We start from the raw sequence: 13,174 nt of genomic DNA on the forward strand, positions 1-13,174 counted from the left end.
ATCATTCCTAACACACATCATATCATTCCTAACACACTCATATCATTCCTAACACTCACACACTGTCCCTCGCACACACATCATTCCTAACACTCACATCATCCCTAACACACTCACACTGTCCCTCGCACACTCATATTGGTCTTAACACACCTAAACTGTCCTTAACACACTCACATATGTGCATCATCCCTAAAACTCACATCATTGTAACACACTCACTCTGTTCCTCGCACTCTGATCATCCTTAACACACTCACATCATTCCTAACACACTCACTTGCACATTCCCCCTAACACTCGCACTGTCTCACACACACACTCATATTGTCCCACACACACTTGCACTGTCTTTCACACTCAACCACCCCACTCCCTTTATGTGTGTGACCTCACATGACCCTTTAAGTGGTGGCAATAGGTCCTGTTAAGTCAAATTAATCGGTCTGCTGCGTGTATGACACCTCAGCTTCTAACATGGTAAAATAAATAATTTGTTAGGCCTAAGCCAATGAGCACATTTAATCGATATTTAACTGTGATTCATATGCTAATTGTAGTGAATATTTAATGCCGTCATTTTGCTGATATAGTTTACTGTACACCCACCTTTCGTTTTACGCGAGGGTTACGTTCTTACTCTTAATTCCAAAACACGTAAATTGAACTTAATTTTCCCATAAGAATACGTACATGTAAATGGTACAGGTTAGAGGAACCATCATATACCGTACAGGGTACAAACAGTGCTCTCACAGTGCTCTTTCACGTCCATTGCGATTGTTTTTTGTGCCTTTTTAGCTTTAGGCACCCCAGAGGAGGCAGATGGACGTTTTCCAGACATGCTCAATGGGGAAAACAGCCCTTAACACTAAAAAGGTACGTGATAACACAATGCAAATGAGAGCACAGAGAAAAAGTAGGGCTGGTGTGAACTGAGGAAGCGATACGCGGGAAGCTTGCTGGACGTGGCCACAGTTGTTGTACAGAATACTTCATTATCTTCATCATTAGTAGGAATAATCTTTAATATTACATTATTATAATAATTATTATTATTATTAATATTAAAATCGTTGATGTTGATATGACTGTGACTTTATAGTAATAACTTACAAGTACCTCACCAGGCATCACGTGCGACTCCGCTGCCAGGCGACCAGGCGAATACGTGCGGCGAATTTAAACTGTCTTGAGTGCGTATTTCAAAAATAGGTGCGCGTAAAATAGCTTTTGGTATTAATTGAACAATCTGGTTATTCCAAAAACTCTTAAATCAAACGCGTGTAAAATGCGAGTTACCTGTACCTGTTGTCTATGAACATGACAGCTGGAGACCAGTTTACATCTGGGAAAACTTCAGCAAAGATTTGGGGGGGGGGGTGGTGGTTACAGTATGTGCTGTAGTTCCTCATGCTATGATGAGAAAAACACCCATTACTCCATGAGGTGTGAGAGTAAACTTTATACAAGACGAAGATGTCGGTGTATCTGTAAGCCTATAGATTATGTTTATACTGTATGTAGTGCTTAGTGATGTTTATTTCCAGTGCTGTTTATACTGTAAATGTAATGTGAAAATCTTGTGATACATTTATGATATAACTAGTAACACATATAAAGTGTGATGACGCCTCCTGCTTCCTCTCAGTGCCACGTTGTGCTCACATACTGATACTGTATATTGGCCCAAAAAAATTATTGATAGATTTACTATAAACGAGTGCACTTTATTTTATAGTGAAATAAATCAATAGTCAAATAAAAAATCATCTCAAACTACTCATTTACAAACATTCGACACATCATTACCTAAAAAATGATGACAATTTGTTCACTACCTTTTGCGGTGAATTAATATAGTATTTCAATTTAACACAAGAATTCAGAAAAAACCCCCACATGAGACGGGTTTTGGCGTGGAAATTAGGTCAGCTAGTACAAACACGATGAAAAGTTCTATCATTCTACCTTGTTTGTGGTGAATGGTTAAGGATTTAAAGTTGTACAGTGTCTTTTTTGTGGCTTTCCGTTCGACAAATTTATAGATACATTTTTGCTGTAGTATTAATGCTTTTATATGTGTGTTTTTAGATGGGGTCCTGTGTAATTGTTCTGTGTATGTTAAAAAATTTCATATTTGTGGTTATACTGTACATACTTTATTTTATGTGTACAGGCAGTCCCCGAGCTACAAATGGGTTAGTTCTTGGACCCTGTTCATAAGTTGGAAAAGTGATAGTTCCATAGGTAAGGTTAAGTTAAAGCACAACCCTGCCTATACAAAACAACATTAATATCCAATACACATCCACAACATTGCTAAAGCTGCCTCCCGAAATTGGGAATGCTGTACAGATGCCGTAGCTACTTCACTCCTGGGCACTTGCTTCAAGTTTATAAGGGATTCATTCATCCTAACTTGGAGTACTGCTCTCATGCCTAGGGTGGCTCTTCTTCTGTCCAACTGTTAGATAGGGGGGAATCAAAGGCATTTTGTCTTATTAACTCTCCTCCTTTAGTTGATAATCTCTCTTCCCCTTTTCTTCGCCGCAATGTTGCTTCACACTCCCTTTTACAGGGACTTTAACGGGCAAAATTCGGTGGATTTGGCATTCTGTGTACCGCCGGCAAGGCCGTGGGCTTGTAACACTCGTCTTGCCCGCTGTGGCCACCGTTTCTCAGTGGATGTTGGTCACACTAGAATACTACTGTAACCCATTATAGTACATCTTTCTTTCTTCACACAGCCAAACTGTGAAATGCTCTGCCTTCTGTGTTTCCATACTCATACAATCTCACTTCAAAAGGTTGGTTTTCTAGCATGTTTGTGGTGTAGATTAATATTATCTTTTTCTTTTGTATATTTAAATTTCTTTTTACTCTTATTTTTTTTCGACCCCTAGGCCCCGTTGTGGGTCACTGTCTATATATATATATATATATATATATATATATATATATATATATATATATATATATATATATATATATATATATATATATACAGTATATATATATATATATATATATATATATATATATATATATATATATATATATATATATATATATATATATATATATATATATATATATATATATATATATATATATATATATATATATATATATATATATATATATATATATATATATATATATATATATAATATATATATATATATATATATATATATATATATATATATATATATATATATATATATATATATATATATATATATATATATATATATATATATATATATATATATATATATATATATATATATATATATATATATAGTAAAGTGATATTAAATAATATAGAATAGTGAAATTAATGTAAAAAATGGGATTTTAGTTTCAGTTTGTGATGAATATATTGGGATCCCATTAGTAAGCTGGCCGTTTGTAACTTGGTGACTGCCTGTATACTTCTTTACATATAAACTGTATCTGATTTGTATAGTTTGTGTACTGGTGTTAAATAATTTACTGGTATGCTGACAGTTTAAGAGTTTGAAGTTCACAATAAAATGTGTGCTACTGAAGATAATAGGATAGTGTTTAATTATTCATTTAGAATGTTTGCAAAGAAATGTATATTCCCTTTGTGTTTGCACTTTAGACAATTATTTCTTTTACCTGTATTGTATATGTGTGTGTAGAAACAGACACAAAACACATACAAACATATAATACGTACGGTAATGGGAAAATTCTCTCAAATAATCAGAAACAAGACCACAAAAATGTATTAAAAGTGTGAGAGTCTACCCCCAAGTCAACTCTGTGCTTTGTTATTAAAGTTAACTTTAATTATAAAGCGCGAATTAAAAATCTGCAAATTGTCAGGGCATGCTGTACTTATGTACTGGGCATCAAAGGGAGAGAACACACCACTAAACTGAAATTTGTGAAGTGTAGTACTTAAGGATCACAAGCACCTCAATAGGCTATGTAATCAAATTGTAAACAACATTTTACACTATTATTCTCTAGTTTAAAGAGAGCATAACCACTCATCGTGTTCATATTACACCATTCCTCATATATCATGTACAGTATAATTAAATTGGACAGAGTAATATTTTTTGCATAACACGAGTTATAATACTAGTTTAAAATTGTACGGTCATACCACATCTTTAATGGTCTTACCCGTGTTGCAGGTAATTGCAGTGTTGGGATTTATCTTTCCTTAAGGAGTTATTACATTAGGCAAAATTTTTGCCATTCTCACATCTTCATTCTTGGAGGGGGAAAAACTTTTCCAGTCATGGACAGTTTTAGCACAGTTCGTGTATCGCCATCACTGAACAAAACAATAACGAAGATGGTGGGTTGTCCAAAAGAGTTGTCGTTTCAAGCTTTTCTCGAGATAATAGATTCTGAAATCCTGCAATACTCTGCATTCACTCTCTTTATCAATATGGGGAGTTTCAGACCCCCTTGTCCAAATAATTTGTGAGGTTTGAGAATTCATGCTGGCTGCACTAACAAAAGTCAAATGAAATGTTATCTGTAATTTTCATTTGTATGTATTTAATATACTTGCATGAAAGTCACTTAAAATTATTTGCTAATATATTGTTTCAATAAAATCAATGCCTTTCAATTATAAATATTATAAAACTTCAACTGGACCCGAAATGCAGTGAAAATTTGCTTGGGAACTCGCATTTTCTTTGGAGGCAATGCGAAAATTTGCCCAGTGTGATAGCCCCTTAAATCTTACTTGACATTTTAGTGTTGGTTGACTGAATTGTTCAAATTTCTCTCAAACCCACTATGTTTAAAATGCACACTACATATCACTGCCCTGTTAACATTAATGGAATCTTGCCTTCTGCAGTGGTAAACCCATCTCTTTATTCTTGGAAAACCTGTGAAATGTAATATTCCCCTTGTGTTTGTAGCTTGATTAGCAACCATACACTACACAATTACTAGTCATGGCCTCACATATATAATTAATTCCACTCATAATTTCTTGAGTGAGTTGATTTGTATTCCTTAGACCTTCCACTTTACTGTATTAAGACTTTTCTATTAAAATAAAAGTGGTACATACTGTATACTGCGAGTCCTCTTAATCGTATCACTTGAACATAGTTTATAGCAGGGTTAAACTCTATATCCCAGAAGTACCCACGAGTCCACGGCTGCCTTTGTTTACTAACAGTGTGTGTATCATAGTGTCTCGCGGTATCTGGTCTTCCATCAGTTTCATTATTTTCCTGCTGGTCATGCATTCATGAGATATCAACTGCAATCTTGCCAAGAAGAAATGAACAAGTGACTCACGACTACAGTATATGGTAAGTAAATTTTTTACCATATGGGGCCCATGGGGAATTGAGACCCCAAAGTTTCATTAAGGTATAGGGGTCCTTGATACATAGGCAGTCACTGTTTAGGAGACTCGTTAATAGGTTGTCATTCCACGTTTGTTACTTTTCATACTGATAATACAACCCATCATGGTGTTTGATCTGAATGTCCATGAAGCTAGATTCTCATAATATAAATCTCAGTGGATTTTATTCTCCAAATAATTCTCATCGTTAAAAATCTCTATGCTGCTTATTCTCCACAACCTAACTTGCAGCACTGTTGAGTACAGTATCTATATTTGCAGTTGGTGCAAAGTACATATCTTTTGAGGGTTTATGCTGGCATACTTATCCCTCAAAATTTAGTTTCTGGTGTCTTAAACATTGCCTCTTATGCCTGGCAGGTCTCAAAATTCCTTTATAACAAAAAATTCGAATATTAAAGATGAAGTATTTTTTATTGTTATTTTAAGCTTGACTTGCTTTTTTCTGCCTGTCTAGAAAAAATATTTTTGCATCACTTATAATGGTCCTTACTCCATAATTTAATCCTCCATATTGTTTAATGTCCAAAACCCTTTGCCTCAGTGTACGTAGTCTTTGAAATTAATCCTTTGTCACGACGTAAATTACATGGTCTAACCTTCAATGATCTTAATTTTCTAATGACTTAATCAGCTTGATGGACTCCATATGGCCCTGAGTCTCAGTGCATTGATATCTCCATGGCTGTTACTCTGTATCATTAAACTATTCAAATGGTTTTCCAAATTCTTCAGTGACCTTTCTAGTCACGAATAAAATTTCTAAGGTCATCCTATCCATAATAGGTGATTTCCATGATCTCCAGCATGAATAATCAAGGAAAGTGATAATCAGGGAATTCTTTGGTTATATCCTAGCAATTTCAACAAGAGGCGACTGTGCAATGTCAGCATTATGATTTGTGTTAAATGGCCACCAACTGCCTTGATCTCAGCTAATATCTACATCACTTTAGGCTAAGCTGTTTTAGATTTCAGATTGTATGTTATACTCGTATGTGGGAGGAACACTGGCTATCATCATGAAGCGAAGAACCAATCACTGGATGCCTTGAGATGTGAAAGGTGGAGATGACTAGAAGTGACCTGCCTCTGATGACGAGGAGTCGAAGCTGTAGTCGTCAGAGCACATGCCAAACCCGTGGGGACAGTACTCAAACTTTTCTCCAAATGGTGACTGAGTGAGAATGATAGTATTGAAGAGCAGAGTCCCAATGCCGAAGAGGATGAAAAGGAAGCGATCCATGACTCGGGAGAGGTACCTCCATTGCTCCATCAGTGATGTCTTCTTAAGCTGAGCCTTATGATCTGTGGCTTCTTTTGACAGTAGCCGATGAATCCCTTCTAAAGCCTCTATGGAGCGGCGCTGAAACGGGTCTAGAAAATAGGAAGGGATATGTGGTAATGTACGTAATTCCTAAAACTCGTTAACTTGTCATAAAAACTGTCCCAGTAAGAATATTGGGCTGCAATTGGCATTCTCTCCACCTAACATATTCATGGAAACAACAAACGAACTTTTTACCGGCATCCACCTAATTATGGTCACATTATTTTTCTAGTACAACACAAAGTTAATGCAAGTGAGTTAATATGTCATCTAGGTACAGTTATCTACTTATTTGCAATTTATCTCAAGCAACGATTGACCATTGTAGATAAAATTTTAAGATAATACCTCTGAATGAGAACAACAAAGCCTTACATAATTTATGTAGAAACCAAAACATCAAGTAGCATACCCTTGAACACGTCCGTTTTCTCCTCGATGGTAGCGGGGTTCACTTTGATAACTCGTACATCAAAGTTTTTCTTTACGTCTTCATCGTCGTCATCATCACTTAAGGGTTCCACTTGGTCCTTCCTTATCCTTAGGTTCTGAGTTAGGAATAATGAAGTCATATACAACAAAACGAGGAGGTATGAGCCTTCAGGAGAGTGATGAACTATTGTTATATTGAAAAGAGAGTGTTTATGACAATGACTGAAGTGACGTAGCTGGATGGGGGAATCTGGAGCTAGATTTAAAAAAAAAAAAATGCAACGAACCCAATTTTTAATTACATTCTCATAGTACATTCCATTATAGAATGGCTTAGCTTGTGACATAGTTGTTTGAAAAAATATACTGTACTGTATTAGTCACGGAAAAGTTGCCGAATTTGTGTACAGTACTGTATTACTACAAAGGATTTTACCGATATTACAATCTCCGTAACTGGCATCACTGTCACTGCTGTAGGCGGCAGCATCTTTTACTACATGGCTAGAGCAACACGCAGGGCAGGAGGGGTTTATGAGTGCTCCAGTTCAGTAGGTAGCAAATATGTGCCCACTGGTATTCTTTATTTGCTGCTTATTGTGCTAATTATGGTAAATTAACCAACATTATGTCAAACAATGCACTCACAATTACAGAGGTTGTGTGAAGTATACCAAGATGTCATTTGTAAGCCTGTGTTCAACAAAATTATGACATCACTTTATTCAAATTGGAACACTGAGTTAACTAACAAAGAAATCCCCAAAACACTGGAAGAATTGCTGCAATTTCTACATACAAGTCATTTGCTCCATGCATTTTGCAATGTAATGATGCTTAAAACGAATTTTCCTGACTATCCCTGTTTCAAGTGCTGGTAGATTGTTTGGTTTGATGAAACAAACCAAATCTTACCTCCAATCATCTATATCAGAAGAACATTTTTCAAACTTGGTTATTCTAAGGATTAGATGGGAATATGCACAACAGTCTCCGAATTATGATGTGGTCATTGACACAGGTTATTGTCTGATGAGATAAACTTACATAATACAGTACAGTAGTTTAATTTCTATGATCCATATATTTTGTTTTTGCCTACCCTAATATTAAATAACCCGTTGCCTGTCATACAGCCCTATGACTTTATTAGAACTAGATTAATTATCATTTTTGTAACATGAATATTTTTATATTTTGAATATTACATTATGTAACTCCTTGTCCTGTCCAGTGGGAAATCTATAACCCTTAGCCCCCCTGCTAAAAGCCCACGCTACGCCACTGAGCGACTGCAGATGACTACTGAATTATTATTACTGAATATAGAAAAGCTAGCATTTATGACAGTGCGGTGGATGAATGAAGTGTTATACAGATGAATGACTATGTATGGCACAATACTGGAAATCATGTCTTACCATAGAACAAAATGGGTATGGGTGACAAAAAGAATGATGTGCTCCCCCCCTCCCTCCCTCCCCACACATACCTCATCCAGGTTCCAGGCGCCGACTATAAACTTGGGTATCTTCATCCTCACCATCCGGGCACAAAACACCGTCCAATACCTGCCGAAGATAGTTATGATGAAGGCTACATGTGACTAATGGTGAGGATAGTTATGAAGGGGCTGTAGATAGTTATGAGGAGGTTGTGGATAGTTATGAGGAGGATAGAAAGTGGTTAAGATGATAGAGAGAAAGAGGATACAGTAGTAGTTATAATATACATACAGGAAAAGTAGTTGAAATGATTGAATTTATGGTGGTAATTTATAATAGATAGCTATCACTGACTTCACTGGACCTAACTTAGCTTGGCATTGACCTGACTTCATCTAATCTATCATAGCACTAATGTATCCTATCTTGACCTAGCATGGCACTGACCTCACCCTACTTGACTTAGTATGTCAATGACTTTACCTCCCTTAACCGAGCATGGCAATGACATCATCTCACTTGACCTGACTTGGCAGTGACCTGACATCACTTAACTTATCTTGGTTTTGAATTGACTTCACTTGACCTAAGGGAGTGCTGATTTGACCTCACTTGTCATTTCATGGTACTGACCTGAACCAGAGTGGCACTGGATAACCTCGGTCACCCGAATAGGACAGGTTGAGCACGTACACAGAGAACAGAATATTGAAGGTCAAGACGATGAGGCACACCCCATAGTACACACCTAGAGGAGAGGTCAAAGGTCAGGAGATGGAATACGATAACAGGTATTTTGAGTGACTGTCGGCATGTGTGGGGGACATGTTGTGGGAAAAAGCTGAAGCGGAAGTGTGGGAGACTCACCTGCCAGGGGAAGGTCCTCGGTGGGAGGGAGGTTCTCCGTCATGGCCATCAGGAACACCATCATAGCTAACATAGAGTTGATCCCCAGACCGATCTTTTCACCTGTCTCTGCGGGCAGCGAGAACACCAGGAGAGCTGGAGGAAGAGGATACCAGGGGTGGAGGATTTGAGATGCAGGGGAAGACCAGGGGTGGAAACAGTGTGATCAATGGCTGTCATCAATGTACAGTATCTGGAATCTTAAAGGGGGCATTATTTTGACATTGTGTTGTGTTGTAACATCAAGGAAGGATATTGGTATATATAATGATTTCCTCTTTCTCTCTCTCTATCATCACCACCATCTTACCACAGATGTTGATCAGGACCCCTGGAGTGATGAAGAAGAACAAAGCGAACTTAACTCTTCGCTGGAGCTGGATGTGGTAGACAATCACTGAGGGGAGAGATGTTGAGAGGCGTGAGATACTGTAGGTGAGAGATGAGACGTTAAAAGGCAAGACAGTGGGAGGAGATGTGAGAGAAAGTGACCGATGGATATGAACGAATGGACTCAAAATACATAAAAAGAGATATTGTAATTAAAGCTGGTAGATAATTTTAGGGCAAAGAGGAGATTATGCACATTACAGTATGTAGAGGTCATTTTGATCATATACACAAGACAATTTAACGTCATTCTTAACATCATAACGTTCGGGTAGTTGCTTCGGATTAAATCAGGAGAAAACTCGAGTGTAAGAGGAGAGCTTACTGGAGAATGGTCGTTCACAGCAGGGGTTGAAGTCCTGCTTAGACTCGGCATAGAAATTCTCCATGAAGAACTCGTGGTTGGGATGAAAGCGGGAGATGTCTGACGGTCCCAACAGCAGTTCAATCTGATTATTAAAATAACAACACAAGTCTCCAGGAGTTAATTCTCAAGTAGAGAACATTTATGAGTGAACTATACTAGAATGTGATACTTGATAATGCACTTTTAATGAATATGAATCATCCTTGTTATCACTCCTTGTCTGTTCCACTACAGCACCATTATCTCCCATCTCTTTTGTCACTCCTTCTCCCACCCCTCTTACCTGGTCTATATCGGAGGTCCAGGAGGAGAAGACCATATCACAGGACTGCTGGTCGAAGGGGAACCACTGGATGTCTATGTCACAGACGGAGGTGAAGACAGCGTGGATTTGCAGTTTGCAGGTGCCGTCATAGCTGATGATGATGTTGGTGTGGATAAGGGAAGTTTCGTAGCTGGTGTCAGCACTGGACACATGAGAAACACCAGTGTTAGAGGAACCATGATGTGATGGTAGTTAACATGACAACTGTGGTCATTACCCTGGTGTATCACTAACTGATGTTAAATTTCACTGGGAATAGATGAAAATGGAAATATAGTGTCTATGCATGGTCTGGATTCTATGACAATATCCCACTTACAGCTCCTACATGTGTCAGAATAAATCACCTGACTCGTGGAGACCACAACACAAATCTGATGATTCATGCCTAGACACGAGGAAAAATGATGGGACGAATGAACAGGTGGAGTCGGTAGAACCACACCCACTCCAAGTGGTCTCATGTTGTAACCAAGCTAGTGATTGGAAAGATGTGCACTGTTGACCAGACAACCTTTTGCACTGATTTCTAAGATCTCTTTTTTTTTAAGATCTGGTTACACTGGAAGGATTGGCTAATTTTTAATAATGCCTACCCCATTATTCCTATGTTCCATCCCAACTGATTTAGTTGGTTGGATAACACAGGTCTCATGATGTTACAAAGGCAAAACAGGAGAGAGACTCAACTCACGTGTTGTAGAGGATAATATCAGGGTGCCACACGTCGCTGTAGAGGACCCTCATGGTGGTGGTTTGGTTGTAGTCTTCAGGGTTCCAGGTGAGGTAGGGATCCTTCCAGATCATGATCATTTCCGTGTTGGTCACCATCACGCCCGCCTTCGAGTCCTATAAGGATGGGTCATGGAATTACCAGCACACGGGTCTGATGAGTCTTATTATTGTTCTCTATTGTGTGATTTTTTGGATGGTGCATTTACATATCCTTATATGGCACTCTTGTTTCAGGGTTTCAAGACTAAAAATATACAGTATATATTATTCTTTATCTCGAACAAATCTTTTAGTCTTCTGTCAGAATTACCATCTTTATCATATACTTTGTGAAAGGAGACTGCATGATATGTGGAGGTTTTGTCTGCCCGCATCTGCTTACGGGACAAATGTTGAAACCGTGTCGTTCTAAGCTATAGTTCTATTTTCAGTGTTAACATCAGATTTATTGCAATGCTTTATCATCAGAACAATTTGTATTTCTTTTTCCTTAACTTTTATAGATAAACCACTAGTTCTCAAAGATATCTACTGTACTGCTATTTGATCTTCCCTGCATACATACAATAATCTTACACATAGTTCATACACCTTACCAAGTTGAGGACGTTGAAGAGGGCGATCTCAAAGCGGACGGTCAATACGTCATCGTGGTTGAGGATGGGACGGATGTGTTTGTTGTAGTTCTTGAAGAGGTCGTTGTATAGCAGGTGTTGGTCAGACCACTCGTGCCCCACCTTACCCCCGATAAATTTTCTGACACTTTTGTCCTGACCTCCCCCACCGTGACCTCCAGGTTCACTATTTTGACTGCTGGGTGTCTTCCCTCCAATTGATGCCCTGTTCTCTTCATCCTCTGTAGAACAACGCTGTGTGGTTAACTTATCACCTATTGCTAATTTTCAGCTGTTTGACCTAAAGTTAGAAAATGGGGAGAATAGCTAATCCATTGGCCTATTTTCAGAGAAAAGATTATTAATGGACACAGATAGTCCAGACTGACAAGGATTTGCATCACTAGTGTAAATTGCACGAAAAGCAATTTGCTAAATTCTGTGAACTTGGAATATTTTCCATTAATTTGAGACTTAGAAACAATTAATACCATACATAAATAGATAACGTCTGGAGGCTATAAGAAACAAACAACAGAACTAAAATACAGTAACTTATACTCTGGCAGAAATTATTGTTTTTTTGAACATTGATAGGAAGAAGACCACAGCAATCTATATACTGTACAGTGATCCCTCGGTTAATGAGTGCCTCGGTTAACGAGATTTCGGTTAACTAATTACCTTCCATAAGATTTTTAGCTTCGGTTAACGAGCAATCCCTCGATTAACAAGTTTTTAACGAGCGCCCCTCTGCATGTTTTCGCTTCCATTTGGTGGTTCACTAGCTGTAGTATTAGTCCGCCAATACAGTAATCGGTTCTAGGGCTTAAATTCCTTACTATTTTAGTAAATATCAAGAAGTTTGTACTATTCAATAATTTTAAAAGTTTTATATTGAAATGTTTAGTCATTTTAACAATTATTGAACATAATTGAAGTACGGGGTATAGGAAGCCAGTTTTTTGTGCGCCAAACAGCCTGTCAACACACCATACAGGCATCACGAAAATTGTGACCAAGTCCCAGGTTGCTGATCTGACTTTCTGCCTCATTTACATTTAATTGCAGGGTCTTAATTGTTTCTCTTACTTTGACAACACAATATACATACAGTATTTCTCACTCTTGATATTTTTTCATTTTTTCTAAATTTATTTATGGCTCATTATTTTTATTATTTATAATTTTTATTAATTGTTATAATTGTTATTTATTTTTATTAATCATTATTATTATTATTA

At 37.4% G+C, this 13,174-nt stretch overlaps 1 protein-coding gene across 1 annotated transcript; it reads right to left on the reverse strand.

Moving 5' to 3' along the window:
- Positions 1-3,667: 3,667 nt before the first annotated feature.
- LOC121860215 (neuronal acetylcholine receptor subunit alpha-10-like) lies at positions 3,668-9,645 on the reverse strand. The gene is made up of 5 exons (XM_042357297.1): positions 9,461-9,645; positions 9,227-9,341; positions 8,641-8,719; positions 7,129-7,264; positions 3,668-6,763 (listed from the first exon to the last, which is right to left on the reverse strand). The coding sequence occupies exons 1-5, from the start codon at positions 9,531-9,533 to the stop codon at positions 6,462-6,464; spliced, it is 705 nt and encodes a 234-aa protein (XP_042213231.1). The 5' UTR covers positions 9,534-9,645; the 3' UTR covers positions 3,668-6,461.
- Between the last annotated feature and the right edge of the window lie 3,529 nt (positions 9,646-13,174).

Source organism: Homarus americanus, unplaced genomic scaffold (genome assembly GCF_018991925.1).
Source record: "Homarus americanus isolate GMGI-L3 unplaced genomic scaffold, GMGI_Hamer_2.0 scaffold21914, whole genome shotgun sequence".
NCBI lineage: Eukaryota > Metazoa > Arthropoda > Malacostraca > Decapoda > Nephropidae > Homarus > Homarus americanus.